Source organism: Ciona robusta, chromosome 3, assembly GCF_009617815.1.
Source record: "Ciona robusta chromosome 3, ASM961781v2".
Lineage (NCBI taxonomy): Eukaryota > Metazoa > Chordata > Ascidiacea > Phlebobranchia > Cionidae > Ciona > Ciona robusta.
In genome coordinates, this window is record NC_143237.1 from 8,094,632 (window position 1) to 8,114,059 (window position 19,428).

At 32.3% G+C, this 19,428-nt stretch overlaps 1 protein-coding gene across 3 annotated transcripts; it reads left to right on the top strand.

The window, feature by feature from the left end:
* The first annotated feature begins 315 nt into the window (after positions 1–315).
* LOC149738845 (lethal(2) giant larvae protein homolog 1-like) lies at positions 316–19,202 on the top strand. Of its 3 annotated transcripts, XM_089875453.1 has the most exons (26): positions 317–507; positions 687–780; positions 1,190–1,271; positions 2,743–2,870; positions 3,116–3,262; positions 3,712–3,874; positions 4,536–4,656; positions 5,074–5,125; positions 5,634–5,788; positions 7,139–7,356; positions 8,436–8,528; positions 8,920–9,048; positions 9,256–9,360; positions 9,989–10,133; positions 10,681–10,808; positions 11,151–11,345; positions 11,630–11,798; positions 12,390–12,506; positions 12,944–13,115; positions 13,511–13,680; positions 14,090–14,206; positions 14,820–14,986; positions 15,923–16,076; positions 16,672–16,768; positions 17,734–17,792; positions 18,042–19,202. In XM_089875453.1, exons 1-25 carry the CDS (start codon positions 423–425, stop codon positions 17,771–17,773), a joined length of 3,243 nt encoding a protein of 1,080 aa, XP_089731579.1. In that variant the 5' UTR covers positions 317–422; the 3' UTR covers positions 17,774–17,792; positions 18,042–19,202. The 3 variants fall into 3 exon arrangements, 2 of the variants coding, with proteins under 2 accessions (XP_089731580.1, XP_089731579.1); XM_089875454.1 differs by lacking the exon at positions 12,390–12,506 and having other exon boundaries at positions 316–507; XR_016384693.1 differs by lacking the exon at positions 16,672–16,768.
* The last annotated feature ends 226 nt before the right edge of the window (positions 19,203–19,428 follow it).

Consider the following 19,428-nt stretch of genomic DNA (forward strand, 5'->3'; position numbering starts at 1 on the left):
TTTGTTGCGTTTTCGTAGCGTCAGATTCTTACCATATTTCTTTACACAAGAATCGTTCAACTCTATGAGTACCACATCAGCGTCAGATTCGCGGAATTTAGTACAGTTGAAACGGAATAGGTTTTAATTGTTGGTATATTAATTTATCTGAATAGCCCCAAGTAACGCTTGCAATTCAATCATACATACCGTAACAATAACACTAATAGAACATACAACGAAAATGCAATATATGGATAGTCATTTTTATATTACCATTGTCACATTTTAGCCATTGTATAAGATAAGCATCGTTTGGACATTTGTAACAAAACATTTACCTACGTTTTTGTTAGTTGCTAATATATTTTCAGCTCTATAGGTCCTATAGTGTTGCATAGTCAACCTGGCTTGGCCTGACAAGGTTGACTCCACCAAGAAACATGTTTAAAAAATGGAAAAAGGGAGCTCATATAGACCCACAGAGGGAAAAAGTTAAAGAAGATATATTTAATTTCAAAAAGGCACGTGAAGTATTATGTTTTTAAAGTTTAGTGTCAATCACGTGACCACTGTAGGGTAAAAAATTAGGCAGTTTTAAATGTTTTGGTAAAATCCATTTGTTAGCGTATATTGGTGTATATACAACTTTGATCTATTATTTTATTTATGTTTCTGTTTACTTTCGATTTATCCACTACAGACAGTTGAACATGGATTTCCACATCATCCTTCAGCATTTGATTACGACCCAATTCTTAAACTCATGGCAATTGGAACTAAAACAGGAGCTGTCAAAATGTAAATAGATTGACTTTCATACTGTAGTATCGTCTTCCTTTAAAAACATTTGCTCGTCGTCTATATTTAAATATTTCTAAAACTTGTTCCATAATGGCTAATTTACAAAAACATAATGAACATACAACAGCCATTGCTCCTCAAAGAACAATTTCTGCGATTATAAAAACGAAAAAAACGGATCTATTATAAGAACGCAATTACGTAATATATATATGTATACTTGAACATTTCTTCAAGTAAAAATAAATTTGTTCAAAGAAAAATAACATTCCCACAGTACAAAAACTTAAGTTGTGTAAATATGCACAGTAATGAACTGAACTTGTGTTGTTATTAGAATGTTGATATTTTTGAGAACGGAACTAGTGTTGTTATTAACAAATTATAATGTTGATATTAAATTTAGATTTGGAGCTCCAGGTGTGGAATTTACAGGAGTTCATCCTGAAGTGAACCAAGTTTTACAACTTCATTTCCTGCATGGCCAGGTTGGTTCCGAGACTGTTCAAACGTATTTAATTATCATTAATAATAGTAGGGTGGGGGAAGAGGGCCCACATTTTCATTCTATTTTATCGTCCCATTTGTTAGTGAACAAAGAACATTCAAAGAATTTTAAACCGTATCCTCACAACTTCCATAGACGATAGACCCTTGTTAATTGGTTCAAACACTATGTGCTGAAGGTGTCCCATCTTCCGTCCCCCCAGTACCATGATAGCATGTACACTCTACAGAGTATGTGATTTCCCGTTGTTGTGGTTTTGTGTTGTTATGTCTAAAAATATCTGTAAGTGTAAAAGTCATGGATTTAGAAGTTGGCTGTGTTTTATTTTGTGGAAAATTTGAATTAATGGTCTTTTGCTGTATTATTAAAAAAAATTTTGTTTACCAACTTATTCTTGTAAACTACAGATACAGTTTTAAACTGTTACATAGTTTAATAAAAAATATGAAATTTTGTTTGATCAATTAGTTTCAGCAACCAAACCTGTGTTTTTGGGTTGAAAAGTAATGTTAATTTGAAATATTACTTAAATTCCTACATGGATAGTTTTCTATATTTGCATTGTTAGTTGCTATAAAGAGCTAGCACCACTTTTACTACACAGGGTTTATGTTATAATCCCCACATTTTAAGCTAGTGCTTGGTAGCTTATCTCTGTGTGTCTGTCCATATCTGATTATCTTACATGAAATGGTAGTGGAATCATAACCCATCCTATGTTGTAATGTTCATATTTGTTGAATATAGTATCACATATTGATATAAAAATATTCATGTTTGTTTTATTATACTACATTGTCCTAAAATTAATATATCCCAGTACTTATGTGACTGATTTACAAGCTAGGCTGGCAAAATACCATTTTTACTATTATTAGAATTTAATTTAAATAAGCACAAAGGCATATCTAGAGTCGGTGTAACAATTTTACTATTGTATCGTCATATCAGATATTACATGCATTGTTGCACATGCTAGAAGTTAATGTATTATTCATACGGAAATCTGCTTCTATAATTAGGCTGGTGTATTTCATATAATGGTAATTAATAATTTACAGAATATGTATGTGATCAAAGATTAAGTAATTTCGAATTTTTATTAGAAATATAAGCATTAGTCGGATTTTAAGTATAATACCTAACTGGTTATGAATTTAAATTGTTTATTTTGACATTTCTGAGTGCTTTAATTTTCACCCGGTTTATACTTTTTACTTCATGTGCAAAGTGCTTGACGAACATTGTATAAAACAATGAATCCACACAGTGTTTCTGCTAAACAAATTTTGTGGTGACATTTTTGTTATGGCTCATTTAGCAGCCTTATCTATAGATAAGTCATCTACATATGACAAATCTAGAGAAGAGCATAACACAATAAAGAATTCTTTCCCATAAAAACATATGAAGTATGATTTATGAACATATATCCTGAAATCTCAATACAGGGCCGCATAGTAAGCATCCTGGATGACAACACAATGCGAATGTGGGAGTTAACCAACATCAAAGATGATCCTCTGGGATCACAAGTTCTAACAGAAGTAGGTGCATCAGAACTTGCTGGAAGGCCAAGGTATTCTAATATGAACCAACCTTTATATAAAAAATTGAAATGTTTTAAAATGAAAAAATCACATATGTTTGTGTTAGTTTGGCATACTTTTAATATATTTTCTTTATTACCGCTTTTACCTTAGTAGTGAAATAGATCTGTTAATTGATTAACAGAGACAAATATTTTACAATCTTTAAATCAGAACTAATTCCTACATTAAATCCCATTTGGGGTACAACTAAGAATTAAACCTTTTTTCCCAGCATGAACCAAATCACTGTAGTGTCCATTCGCTCAAGCAACGATGTGATGTGGGTGGGAACTGAGGGAGGTGGAATTTATTCATTAACTCTACCTGATTTTAACCCTAGAGAGGGAGGGACCATCCACCAGGACCAAGTTATGCAAAGGTGTGTAGCTGTAGGGTGTAGGGTGTAGCTACTCTACATTGTAATTACAATAACATATAGTAGGGTGGGGGAAGAATGGAAGATGGACACTTTGACAAACAAAACTTTTTTTAACTTTTGTTTTTCAGACACCCATTTAATGATAATCAGAAAAAAATGATGTGCTAAAGTGTCCTGTCTTTCCCCACTCTTCTATATGTGAATAAATTTGAAGTTCTTGTTTGTCGGGTTTAGTAGAGCACTAGAGTGTATTTGTATTGAAAGTTTTAAATAGTCATGAAATCATCTTTATGCTATTTAATCTAAAGTTCTATTCCTGGAAATTGGGATGTAGACTATATTTGGCCCGTTATACCACTTGCTAACTGCTAACTAAAGATTATACATCCTAAAAAAATTTACCCATGCACACACACACACTTGAACAAAAACATCCCTTTTTTCTGCAGTATTCCTGACCACTATAAAACAGGCAAAGCACTTGGCCCTGTCGAAGCAATACAAGAACATCCAAACAACCCATCTCTTATTCTGATCGGATACAGTCGTGGTTTAGTTGTTCTGTGGAATGACTCAACACAGAGCGTGGATAAATATTATTTGAATGATAAGGTGAGCTACTGTGGTAAAAAAATACACTGTGTTAGTATTTCTTATCAATGTATTAGATTTGTTTTCACTTTGTGTGTAGTAGAGTAGATGGAAAATGCTGTTATTACTAGTTAGCCAAGATTTGTGAATATTTAATGTTAATTGTTAGCATGACATTCTAAATTACATGCTTAAGCTGTTGAGGTTTTCACATCCATATTATAACATCCTGTTATAGAGTAACTCAGTTCAAAGGATTTATTATTATGGGTAAAAAAATATATAAGTCTATTTTGCCAGTGTTAAATAATTTTTGTATGACCAGTATAAATTGTGATGATTCTATTTTTATTATGTTTTAATTTTCTCATTTATTGGTACTGTTAAATGGTGATAATATATATAGTAAGGTGGGGGAAGATGGGACACCTTTTCATTTTCTTTCCTTGTCTTGTTTGGTGGTACACAAAGAACATTAAAAGAGTTATAAAACCGTATCCACATAACTCCTATAAACCTTTGTTAATTGTTTAAAACACAATCAGCATATTCGGATATGATGTGTTAAAGGTGTTCTGTCTTCCCCCACACTATTGTATTATATCAAACAAAAAAAAGTGGTAACCACAAAAAAAGTTATAGGTTGAGTTACATAATATAATATTGCATACATTTTCAACAGGCACTTGAATCCCTGTCATGGCACTCCAACTGCCAGGAGTTTATATCTGCCCACAATGATGGTTATTTATGTACGTGGAGGTTAGAATCTTCATCGCAACATACATCCTACACACCATACGGTATTTAATTGTATTAGCGTCATGTCATATCTGTTAAAGTATTATTTTCAAAGCAAAAGTCTCCAATTAAAAATCTGCTGCATGTTTTGTGGAAAATATAAGAATAATATTGTTATATATTACTCTTTAATAGCACCGATTGCATTTCTATTGATTTTCAAATCAATATCCTTATATATAGCCTCATTATAAATGCTAGGGCCTGCTTAAGCACTTACCCTTGTTTAAAGATAAATTGGAACATTAAAATACACTCTGAGTGTCAACTTTATAGTATTTTCTTTATTATTTAATCAATAGCTTTCAAACTACTACTTATAATGAGCATATCCCAAATAGGCAAATACCTCATTTTTTATGATACTGAATGAAAATATTTTGCTGCAAAACCTTTATATATATCTTGTCCATCTATAGGTCCTTTCCCATGCAAGGCCATAACAAAAATCTTATGGAAGTCATCTAGAAAGTAAGTATATACATTTAATTTATATTTATCTTAACAGAAGAATTTTTGAAGCAACAATTAATCAGAGTTTAAATAAAAGAATGTAACCGTATCACATTTCATTATTTAGTTAAAACGTTTCGGGCTGTACATTTTAAATTTAATAATGTTTTGCTTTTTTATATGAAGTATTTAATTAGTTGTTTTTATATCTATCTTAATAAAATATTTTATATATATATATTTATCTTAATAAAAATTAAATTTAAATTGCAACAGTCTTAAATTAGCCCTAAAGGTTTTGCAATACTTTTTATTAAAACAACATAAAACAAGTATAAATTTGTTTTTTACATATTATATTAAATTATATATAATAATTAAATTTATAAATTGTATAATAAAAAAACACTATATAATAAAAAAAACTAGTTGTTTTGCTATATTATATTAAACTATAATGATTACATTCATAAATTACATATTATTTGATTTCACACAATTATTTCAATGTTATTTTCTCCGCTAGCGATCCATACACAGTATTCAGTGGGGGCATGCCACGTGCAAATTATGGTGACAGACATTGTGTTACTGTAATGAATGGATCCAAACATGTCACTTTTGACTTCACATCTCGCGTTATTGACTTCTTCGTCATTTCTAAGAATCAAGTCAATGCTGGTGAGTGGGTTGATGGTTTTTATATATTATATATATATATATATTGGACAAAAAATTACAACGACTAGTTGTTCAGTTAAGGAGATCATTTCTGATTATACTAAGCTAGATCAATCATAATGTAAAAGGCATGTATTTGTTCTCATTACACCTTCAACTTTGCCCACCAATAAATTTAAGTTTGTCTCTGTTACATGTTTTATGAACTGGATTTTTCTAATTAATTGTTAGATAATTTGCTTAGTTTTTTAAGTTTGTTGAATGCAGTTGCAATATTGTAAGGCTATTAGTTTTGATGCTACAGCTTTATGATGGCAAAGACACGAATCAAATATAATTTCCCCGCCACTGTTGTAATTTAAACTATATATCTCCTGTTAGAAGCTGTTGTGTCACTGTGAGTGTGTTTTGCTTGGGTTAAGTGTTAGTCTACTGGTAATGTACTGATATAGTATAGTAGGTTGAGATCAGGTGTTTTTTCATCTTGTTTGGTAGTAAGAAAACAAAGAATATTTACTGAATTATAAAACCATATTCCCGGACTTAAAAAAAGTTTGTATAATTTCTTTAAAAAAAACTGATTTGGAAACATGAGATATTTTGTGCTAATGGTAGCCATCTTACCCCACAGTAATATATATTAAATGCAATATAATAAAATATTTCAATTATTTTAAAGTAATAGTAAGCAAATGCTGGCCTTACATGTAATTGACCAACCCCTGTTATAAACTATATATCCTTATTGGTTTACTTGTCATTGTGTGCTTAAGCTTGGTAGCCCATTAACATAATATTGTAAAGTTGTATTACATGTTTCTTATGTGAGCATCCTCTTAATTACACAAAATATGATCCATGTTATAAAACTAAAGTTGTAGAACTGTTTACTTTTATGTTATACCTTTACAATGTATATACTTGTAATTATAAAGTGTTGTCTATTTTTTGTCATATTTTTAAATATTAAAAGGGCATAGTGGTTAGCTCGCCTGTTTGTAGCTCAGAGGGTATGGGTTTGAGGCTTGATGTTGCTATTACTGTGGCTGTATGTGTTCTTGAATAAGACACTTAATGACATATCCTGATGATGTCTCTCTTTTGGAATAATAATAAAATTTCAGAACTTCTCTTTCAGACTGATAATAAAATTTCCTAAGATCTCTTTCACACTAATATTAAAAATCTAGAAAATCTCTTTTAGGTTAATTACAAAATTCCAAAACTTCTCTTTGACACCAATATTAAAGTTTCCAAAAGATCTCTTTCATACTAAAATAAAAATAAAATTCCACAAAATTTTAGTTAGACCAATAATAAAACCTCCTAATTTCCACTCCCTTTTTTTAGAGTGGGAAGAGCCAGAGTTCCTCATTGTCCTCGCTGAAGAAGAGTTGATCGCGATTGATCTTACTCAAGAAGGATGGCCGACCCTCACACCTCCCTATCTCGCCTCTCCTCACGCATCAGCCATCACTTGCTCCTGCTATGTGGAGGAGGTGGATGAGAAGATCTGGGAGAAGATCTGCGATGTAGCGAATGAAGGAAAGACGAATAAATCGACTTCAGTGAGTCAGCATGTGATAAATAACTTGTTCACTGCATAGGCACCAAACTTTTTGGAATGCAGGGGAAGTAGAGATAGTTAGATGCGCATTCTTAATCTTATGAAACAAATCTAACTTATTGTGTCCTAATGTTTACTAATTGGCGCAGTGCAGCAAATTTCTGTGTATCTGCCACCCCAGGTTTGTTGATTATGCCTAAACATCCTATATTACTAACTCACTACACGATTTACCGTGTTGTAGGCCTTTTTAGAATGTGGGGGAGGCAGGGATAGTTAGACTTAGACATGCATTCTTTTAAAACACATTTGATGCCAATTTTCACAGCTTAAAGAAGTGCAAATAACTTCAGGGTAGTCCCTTTAAGTGTCTACCCTGCCAATTTAGGTTTTGTTTCACTATGTGAATCGCTTAACATAAAATCTTTAATTTAAATCTAATACTGATGTGTATTTTTAATTTTAGGTAAGTTATTATAGTTGACAAAAAAACCTGGGATGGCAGGTTTAACCAGTAAATAGCACAACCAATAAGTCAGTATTGTTTCATATGAAAGTATCCTTGCCTCCCCTGTATTTTAAAAAGTTTGGTGCCTAATGTAGTTGGCCTGTTGTATTTTTGTGTTAACTCTTAAGCAATATGGTTATTCACTATGTTATGTGGTAGCAGTATTAAGTGGACGTGGCATAGTAACACTCTGTTATGGCTTTAAATTTTGTTGAGCTAAGTGGTGCTTAAGTATGTTTGTGGTCCAATATTTCAAGTACTTTCTATTACAGACACCTGCGGCCGCTAAGTATATGTTAAACTGTAGATGGAAATAGATTGATAAAATCATAAACTAGAATTTTTTAACTTAGAATTACGCCAATACATTTAAATCATATTTGAAATAAAAAACATTATTTTATTCTTTTTCAAAATTATTGCAAAACAGAATTCTTCCATGCTTTTCCTATAACCAATAGCCAAATTAGTTATATTGCTAAAACAGAATTATTTTATGCTTTTCTTATAAGCAATAGCCAAACTAAATATATACACCATCTGTGTAATGGGAACTGTATGTTATTATCCAGGCATGGCCAATAGTGGGCGGGAAAAATCTGTCAGCGAAGCGTGTTCTTTCTCACAACTTATTGATGACTGGCCACGAAGATGGAAGTGTAAAGGTTGTCAATTATTAACACACCCCTCTATTTAGTGTTTAAGTCGTTATGTCACACAGAAACACATCAAACAACTTTTATTGCCATGTTATGGCTGAAGTTCATTCTTTGTAGTTTATTGCCAGCTTTTAATGGCTTGATCTAATAATATAAAACCTGTTTTGCACATTTTAAACTTTAACTGTTTAAATCACAACACATTTTTTAACATTAGTTTTTAGAAAATATTCTTCTATAACTTTTTTTATATAACATAAAAACAGTACTATAATATATAAATATAAGCGTGTGATATTTTCACCTAAAATTCAAATTACATTAATCGATCCAAGCACATTCACTCACATGATGATTACATGTTAAATATTTGCACTAAACTTGGCTGCTTCAACAGCTATGGGATATATCAAGCACTTCCATGTTTCCTCTGATCAAAATTCAAACCTCTACTGTGTTTGTGACTGATTCAGATGGAGCAAATGATGGAGATGCATTTGAAGAGCAGTTTCCTCCATTTAGAAAGGTGTGAGATCATTTTTCATATGTTTATATGTATGTTTAAACTTGTACTTTTAAATTCATGGTCCCATTTGATTTAGTTTGGTATAAATCAAACTTAATAGGTCCTTACTAAAAGATGTGTGAAAATGAAAGAATTTAATTTGTTATTCTGTTAAATTTGTTTATAGTTGTACACAAACAAAAAAGTATTTAAAAATGTTTTCACTAGGTTGGCGAATTTGATCCGTACAGTGATGATCCAAGGTTAGCTATTCGTAAAGTAGCCATGTGCCCTAACACTGGTACATTGGTGGCTGGTGGAACCGCTGGCCAGGTAAGATACTAAACTGATCAATATTTTAACACGTCCCCCTCCTTATTACTAGTGCACATTAACAGGTACCCCTATAAAAGATCCTGTATGTGGAAATGTAAATATTTGCCAACATTGTGTTTTTAATACACAATTTTCAGAAGTGTTTTGGGCTGACTGTATTATGTAAAAGTTTTTTTTGGCTTTATATTAACTGGGTTTGGTTTTATTTTCACTGAAATGAGTGACACAAGAATTATGACAAAAGGTCTGAATCATTAAATGTTAAAAGAATACTTAATGGACTTGCAACCTAGTGTTTAATAATGTATGTATTGTATGCAACCTTCAGATGCGTCATATCTAGAGATTCCTATTCAACTGACACTTAATAAAGAATAAGTTTTATTAACGAAAAAAGAAAGAAACTTTTTTAAGAATTTTTTACGATATTTTTTTAATATGCCAGCACCAGCCTAAATCACATGTACCATGACATGCCTACTGCGGTATCCCCCCTCTTTATATTTTTTTATTATAGTTCAGAAAAAAAAAATTTTTAATCACATGTTACTTATTACCTACGCAGCAAAAAAAAATAATTTTTTTTTTAATTAAACATTCATTTTTTTTACTCTCTTTCCCCCAGGTGGTTGTCTTCATCCTTTCCTCCGAGAGCATTGAAAGTTTCATCACAAGCAGCGTGATTGATTTGTTGGAGGGTAGGATGGATTTTACATGGAAGGGCCATGATAAGCTGGACACAAAGGATGATCATATATTAATGAAGCCGGGTATGTATGTCGCTTATCTTATATTTATGATCTTGAGTGAGATTAAAGGCTTTGTAGAGTGCTGGGGTTTTGGTGTAACTTGGATTTAAACAGTCATGTAAAAAACAATTTGTGCAAAGTAATAGAAAATTTAAGTTAGTAAGATTATCATGCAATTATTCTACATTAGTTTAAGAACACCATCCAAAAGTGTGGTAGTTTGGTAATTGGTTACTTTCAGGTTATTTGCTCAAAATTATGTCGAATGTTTGTATGTGAATCTTTTAGTAGTAGAACCTATTAAAAGACTTTAACAACATGTGGGCATAAAATTTCTGTCGAGTAAATTTTTGTGAAAAGCTAAAATAATCAAAGGTTTATTGCACATTTACTTTAAGTAGCTTTTACAAATACAAGCTTATTTATAAATAATATAAAAAAAATTAATAAAATGTATACAATTTCACCACAGCTGGGTATTCAAGCCTAAAAGTCTATACGTAATTGTAACAATAATTCTGACTGCCAAATGATATAACAGTAAAAGCTAATATTCATTACTTTCCAGGTTACCAAGTAAACAACATAATACAATGTCAACCACCTGCCAGTTTAACCTCCATCAATATAAACGCTAACTGGGGTCTGGTTGGCATAGGAACAGGTCATGGCTTTGCTCTCTTTGATTATTTGCAGGTATTTTAATGTTATATAATTATTGTTCTGTGTATAGATATACATTTATTAATTGCTTAATTTTGGACAGCGGGGGGTATATGATATTTAGATTTGTTTTTAGTTTCAGTTATTAGATTTGGTCAAAATGTAACAGTTTTGTGTTGTTTTATATAAAGTTATAAATTTTTATGTTTTATTAAATTCTGTTGTTGCTTGCAGAACAAAAAGAAATGTTTTTTTTGTGAAATCAATAAAGTTTTGCTTGTTTTTTTAATCCCTAATTTTTCTGTTTTTTCTAGCATTTTCTAAAATTAATCTAAAAAAATTAAAACAGTTTTTTGTCTCTTATCTTGTGATCAGAACAAGACAGTTTTGTGTCGATGCACGTTGGAGGCAGGAGATCAGTCTGCCATGGAAGGAAACTTTTCTAGGATCAAATCCTTCAAGATGTCCCTGAGACAATCAATGAGGAGAATCCGAGGGAGCATCGGAGGCGGGGGATCGAGGAGGAGACGAGGATCACGCAGGAGATACAAGAGGGATAATATGTCACAGGTGGGAGGGGTTTGTCTTGATATATATGGATATAGGTGTAGAGGTGTCTTATGGGACACCATGTGTGTGGGGGATTGTCATTGAATTTTAAAAGGAGAATGAGATACTCAACATAACATTGTATCATTATGTATTTGATAAAATAATCCTCTTTTGCTGTGAATGTCACAGATGTTATCTGGTTTTAATTTTAGAAGTCTCCAAAATTGTAAAGTGACTTTTGAGGCATAAAAAAATGTTTTTAAATAATAACTTTTCTATTCTTAATCTATTGTATAAATCAGAAACTTCAAGAAGCGAACAAAGCTCTTGTTGACGAGGAGGAAACAGCATCAGCTAGTGGTTGGTCGCCAGCGACAACGGGGCAACGAAGAGTGGAAGCAAGATCATCAGATGACGGGATGACGGGGATGGTTAGATGTACTTACTTTGCCACAACGTTCGTTCGTGACAGTGAGTACATTTGTGATGCATTATGTTAAGGGGAAATTTTATTTGGTTGCAATGACTTGTATGGTAGTTAGTTTGTATTAAATTGTGTGTATTTTAGGGGTAAATTTTCTGTTTTTAAACTTTACAGTTAGTAATACATCTCTTGCTTTTTATTTTTTTGTGCAATTTTTTATATTACCTTTTATTTATAGTTTAGTAGTTGTATAGGTGGTATTAACTTGTATGTTTTTGGGGCATTTTTTTGTGTTTATTTTAACTTTGGTAATAAATGTTTTGTTTTAAAAGATACTGAAATAGCATTTTTAAATTACTGTTGCGAGTGTCTTATTTTTCGTTTTGGACTGTTTTAAAAAACCCTAAAAAACTTTTTTTCAATACTTAGTTTTCACACATATATTGCGCTAGTAACAGGAAATTTTTTGCCGGTATGGCAAAAATAACTCCAATATTCCACCTTTAAAAAGTGTTCTTGCTTTGGAATAAAGGAAAATCTCTCCATAATAAACAATATATCTCTAAGCTAATATGCTCCATATGTTAATGAGTAGCTTTACCACAAGCAAAGTCCAATTCACTTTCAACCAACAACAGGTATCAGTGCCACACCAACATTCTGGGCAGGAACAAACTCTGGTGCTGTATACGTGTTTGCGTTACATGTACCTGACTACAGTCATAGACAAGACCATGAAGTGACTTCAGTCGTTGGTAATTTAACTATGAAACATATTTTTAAAGTTCTGGACACCTTTAGCACATAATCTAAAAATTCTGATCGTGTTTTAAACATTTTACAACGGTATATGGGAGTTTTTTAGAGGATACTTTTTATATTTCCCTGAGTGTTCTTTGTTTACTACCAAATGAGACAACAAAATAGAATAAAAAAGTTTCCTATCTTCCCCCCACCCTACTATATATGATAAGATGTTTCTATTTAAACACTTCAAAAGAATGTCTGTTTATTGTAAAATTAAGTTTTAAATTTGTTTACCACTATGTCAGAAATACACTGCGTTTTATACCAGATGAGCTCGTAAAGACTATTTACATTATGCCTGGTAGCAGAATTTACAGAAAAATTCAAAAAAAAAAACAAAACAAAAAAACAAACACACACAATAATAACCATACTACCCACCCAGGCAAACATATACAACTCATGCACCGAGCACCAGTGGTTGATATTACAGTGCTCGATAACCTGGGTATCCCAGTACCCACCAGTGATGCCAAACATGATGCCAAACCCAATAATGGTAATGCTGTGGCCAGATCTTCACCGCCTGCATCGCAACACCATTCCCTAGTTATCTGGTCAGTGAACTTTGATAGTCAATATATTTTTTAAAAAATTCTATTTACTACTTTAAGATATATAAAAAAAAACTTTTTTTAGACACTAGTTTTTGCCAATAATCAAATTTTAGTCATACTTTTATTTTGTGTTTTTTTGTTTGTTAAGATTTTAAAGATAAAAAGCCCAATGCCTCCTTTTGGTCAAGTTTTTCCAACAAAAAAAAATTAAACTTTCGTTTTTTGGCAATTAAATACAGTAAGGCTCTTGTGCTAGGAAAACAAAACAGACAAAAATTCAACCAGTTGTTTTAATTGGCACTGCTGTACTACAAACAACAATTGTCTGAATTTTGAATTTGTTCAACTTGATTTTTCCTTAATTTAAAAACACATCTTCTTCCTCCAACATCCAGCTCCGAGGAGCAAGTCAAGGTCTTCACTCTTCCCAAGATCTCGGCGAAAAGGAAGTTCAAGCTCACAGCCGTGGATGGATCCCTGATGAGGAAAATCTCATACGCTAAGTTTGTTTCATCAAAAAATCCAGATTATCATGAATATGCACTCGTATCACTCACTAATATAGGTTGGTGTTAAATTATCTCTATTAATTGTAGAATTTATTTCCAAAAGTTATTATTTCTGTTTTTGTTTTAAATTTTCATTACAATTTTATATAATAATTTATTATATAAAATGATATAGCATTTCCTGATGAAGTCTTGCTAGATAGCAAACAAAATGCTATTTTTTACTATACCAAATAAGCCATAAAAATATTATAAAAGATAAACTTTTACCACTCAGAATTGATTTCAACTTCTAATAGACTCAGTATTTAAAATTTCGCAACAAGTGATTCTGCTTAAACAGCCCAAAATCCAAAGTCCCCAACAAGGACCTCACCCACATTAAGTAGAATAAAAATAGCCCAATTTTAAAAAACATAAAAACACCTACACACACACACTGAGCTAATGGTTTAACCCACCCAGGTGAAATGCACATCCTTGGCCAACTACCAATGTTACGACCACAGGAAACATACTCGTGCATATCAAGGGATGATCCTAATGGAATAGCTTCGTGTTTGCTTACTGGAAGCGGCCAGGGTGAGTGGGCGAATATAAAGATTGATTTTTAACAGTTTAGATACAAATACTACATTCCATTTCCTTATGACTGTAATAAATTCCAAGAGTTGTTTTGGTGTCATTTTCATGTGTTCCAGGTTACATAGAATAACTGTACTACTTTGATACCCTTTTTGCATGATAAAAAGTTAACGCAAATAGCGGTTCCGCATTAAATCGTCATATGATAACTCGCTAACCGCGTTTTTTTGCATGGGCATTGGTTTATGCACGTATCAACATTGAGTTGCGAGTAAATATGCGACTACTTATGCGCATAAAAGTGACCATGCAAAAAGGGTATTAGACAGACACTTCGTGCAGATTTGGTGTAACTCATCAAGTACAACAGTTTGATATTACAATGCAATAATGTTTCTATAACAACCCAGCACACACTTCCTCCAGAGTTGTTTAGGTTTCATTTATGTTTCAGGTTAAAGACCAATAAATGTACTACTTTTAATATAACAGACACTCAAACTTGTTTAACTCTACAATTACAGCAGTTCAATATTACAATACAATAATGTTTGTGTTCTAATACATCTCAGCATACATTATACCAATTACCAACCCCTATAACCACCAGGTATTTACCTTATCTCACCTTCCGAGTACGAGCGATTTTCTCTATCCACTGTTGGCAGCATAGAGCCAATGTGTCGTGTCATTCGCAACAACATGGCCAACCACTCGACGGAGCAAGAGGTCAATGAAACAAAGGTTGAAGTTGTCGTGGAGGAAATAACCAACGCGGTTCGTGTGTTTTAAGTTTTTAATAAATGTTATTTATATATTTTCCTATGGCAACGACAGTCGTTATAGCACGAATATTCTGTTTTTATAAACTTTGTGCTTGTTTACAAGTTACCATGTGTATGACTTTTGATTTACATTAATTGTTGACTGAATAAGTGTTTAATAGTTATCCTCACAAGACAGGCCAACCGAAATCGTCATAACACGGGTCGTATGTTTCACAAACTTTGTGCCATCTTACGAGTTACCATGTGTAACTTGGTGTATTTTCGGGATTTTTTTTGTATACTTTTTTATGACTGACAATTCACACAACCCATAAGTGACAACCCAGTGTTTGAGCAATCGCAGTTGAGTGTCTTTTTGAATTAAAAACACGCCAACAATGGTAGCAACATTGAGCCTTGAACTCTTAAGCTATTGGTTGGACGGCGTCGGGCTAACCACTTTACCATGGCGACCCTTATCTGCAACTGAAGTATCCTCTCCATGGTTAAGCACCTTGGATTATTTCTTCCGGATTTATTGTGTTTTGCGTTTAATTGATTGGAATTTAAACAAGATTGTTGTTGATTTGTATTCAAGGAAAATTTAAACTTGGAAACAGAGTGTTTGTTTTTGTTTCTGTTACTAAGTTTGGACTTGAATTCAAATTTATTAAAATACCTTTGAATTTAAACTGTTAGAAAATACTGTTTGTTGAGTAAGATATTTACATGTTTATATACTGCAGAGCTAAAATAATTGTTTCTGATCAAGTAGGCTGTATTGCTACATATCACATTCATCTAAAATATTACAAAATCATAACACAACACACAAAAATCCTCAAATTGTCAGTGTCATTGATTGCACTTAAGATTGCAATTCGCACAAGAAATTTTCCACTTTTATCCGATCTTCTTCATCTTTTATCCCAACTGTCATTTACAGAGTCTTGAGAAGATGAAGACTCCTCCTCGGAAGCGGGAGGGAGCTGCCGTCGTGGCAACCAAACCATCTTCCCCAAAGACTCCCCTTCTCGGAGACAGTGATGAGTACGATGATGAGGAGGAAGATGACACTCGTCATGTTGAAAGACACGAAAGTGAGTTTTAGATAAAAATCGCAGGAGGATAAATTTAAATGCTTGTAATCAGTGGCGCACCCAGAAAAAAGATTTAAAAAAAACATTTTTTAAATTTTTTTTTGAAGATGAGTTGCAACCCTTGAAACTCCCCCACTGGCTGCGTCACTGCCTGTAACGGTTATGGTAGCAACTTTTTAAGTTAATTGGCTGTTTCGAATATAAACCAGATAACTGGTGTCTTAACGAAGGTTTTGGTTCGAAAATTTGCGAACTGCATGGTGTTTATATATCTTTAAAATGGATAGAAAAAGCATGTTAAATATAATTATGGAAAGGAAATTAATTTTTCGGCTGTTTTTTCATGTTTAGTATAATTTTACGAATTTAAAATCAATGCAAAACACACAGCACTCATAATACACAACACAACTATACAACACACAGCATGCGCTATACGGTAATTGTTAACATTTTGGTTGATATTTGTGTGGCTGAGTAGCATTGACCAAGCTTGGCTAACCTACGTATCATCTGCTTTAATCGTGCCTCGCATGACCTTTTCTCGCTCTGCACTAACATGACCTTTGCTTGACCTTTGACCTGGTGACCCAAGGTGTCTTGGAAGAGGCGGAGAGAACGCTTGCAGAAGTGAGCGAGGAGATGGGAGACGTTGATGAAACGGACGAGATCAACGTACAGGATCTTCTCGGGTGAGAATCACTTGTTAAGTGCAATCCACTGCACTGACGTATTTGAAAAAGCATTAATTAAAGAACAAGCGATAATTTAACGTAGGAACATAAGTTATTTTTATCAGGGTCAGGCCTAATGTATATTTAAATATCTGTTCCAGTAAATTTATTTTTATATAGCGATGTTTCAATTTCTTCCAGATGGTTTTTATCGTAAATTTGGTAAATTTGGATAAAACTTTAATTTACTGGAAGAGTTTTTTAAATTAATAATTAGGTCCATATTAGGGTACAATTTACAAATATTATAAGAAATATTATAGCTAATACTGGGTACTGTAGCTATTTCTTTACTAAGTTATGCAGTCTTTTAATGTTCATGTCTATAATCCATTATTTAGCAAGTTTATTTATTTTTATTCTGTTAGTCTTTTGTTGTTGTATTAGTTTTTCTCTTTACACTGCACTGTAGATATTTTCATATTTATTAAGTTTAATTTTCCGTTTCATTTCGTACAGATAATAGTCATTTAAATGCCTTGAAGTGTGTTTCCTAATTTGTTTCCTAATCTTGTATTAAGACCTTTTGATTTGCATGACTGACCTAAAACTACTAACAAATTATCCACCTACTGCCTTCTGCACGATTTACTTGTTCATTTGAACCGGTTTATTCTGGTCTAAACCGGTTTCTCATACTACACGACTGTTTGCATGCAGAAATGTTGTTATGCTTCTAAAAATGGAAGGAAAAACTAAAATTTTGATACAGACAAAAGACAGTTGCACGCAGAAACCATTTATTTAACTCTATCATAGCCTGCATTAAAAATTCAAAAATTTTCACAATTTTTTAGTAACTCTATCAAACTAAGACTTGGAAAAATATATTTTAGATCTGTTTTTTTTTTTCTTTAAAATTCGAAAATATTAACTTTTTTAAATTAAAAAATACATTTGTTTAATTTGTTTTGGTCACACAGGACGGTAGCAGAAGCAGAAAAAGTTTTGAACGCTGCTTGAATTTCAAATAAACCCGATGGTAAGCACAAATCAACACCCAAAATGTAAAAATGTGTTGACATACCTGTTCTTCACATATATATATATATAATATGAGGTTAATATACAAGCTCCTACTGAGTCCTTTGTTGAACTATATACACATTTCATGATGTTTAAAAAATGTATTTTTTTGACTGTAGGAAGTGTAGATTAACCACTCTAGTAATTAAAATTATAAAACCTGAAAACAACTCACATTTTTGGTTAAAATCGTATTTTTTTCCAGACCTAATGAACTGCAGCAAGTGATTGGCAAGCGCCAGGATGTTGACACGTGTAAATATCAAAGCTTTTACAAAGTCCGCGAAACTGCGATTAGATAAATTTTAATGTTTTTTGAAGGCTGTTGTATTCTGTAGTAAAACGGTGGTAGACCCCAATCTTTTACACCTTTATTGAAAAGGTTGTGGTACAGTTTAGTTTTCATGTACGGCATAGTTTTATGTGTAATAACTTTGTAATTTTCCCTTTTTTAATGCAATTGAGCGTGGGTGCGTGTTGTAAAATCATGTAAAAATGGCCACCACCCCAGTAAGCCAACATGCCCTGGTGCTTTTTAGCTAAAGTAGAAGACTGGAACTCTCATATTTTAACTTTCCAGAGCTGTGTGCCTGTCCCTTCATCTGCACATTCTTTGTACCAAACTAGGATCATTTTAGTCAAAACTTTTTTCGGTTTTAGTGTTCTTAATCCTTTTAATTAATCTTGTTTATCTGCTAATATCTAATTTGTGACAAGTGTTTAGAATTTTACTCTTTTTTTATGTAACATCGCTTATATAAGTTCTTAACGGTGCACGCTACTAATTATAAGTTTTGAACTAGAAGAAAACTAAGCTAGCACGCTGTCGTCTTTCGTACCAAAATTTTTAGCATTTACTTTCACAATCTATGCTTATTTATTTCAGGTACGATTCCCGAATGGTAATTTTCATTTTAAACCATCATTTGTTAATTAAAAATCTTTTCAGTCCTACACAATTTCTGTAATCAATTTGTTTGTTCATCTTGCGTCATGTTTCAGTTGCCACAATATTTTTACACCTGGTTAAATCGTGTCCAGAAATTTTATGATTTTTTAAATTTTGGTCTAATTTCAACTGCTTGGTGAGCTTATAGTAATTATATAAGAATGTATTTACAATGCATTGCGGTTTAACTTTTAAAAACCCTTTAATTCCAACTCATAACATTCAAAGTAACTCATATTTTTGTGAAAATGAATCATATGCGCTTACATTGAGGTTTTGTTAATTACAAATTGAATGTGTCGAACCTCAATTGACCTTTTTCTAGTTGTATTTAGTGCTTTTGCTCTAACATTGTGCTTGTAAATTCGTGTTGGTGATGCTTTCTTTTGGTATTAAATAAATTAACATGTGTATTAATTGTGCCTTGTGGTTAATGAAAGCTGGGAGCTGGTGTCTTTGACCATTAGGCATTTAAAATCATCAGATTTAACATTTTCACATTTTTTTTATTTTAGTAACTTTTAAATAAAATCATGTAAAAAAAAGAGACCAGTTATGCAACAGTGATATATTTTGAAAAAACACCTAAAGGTTTTTTGAGTATGCGAATTCTCAGCAACACCAAAAGCAGTGCGAGGATAAA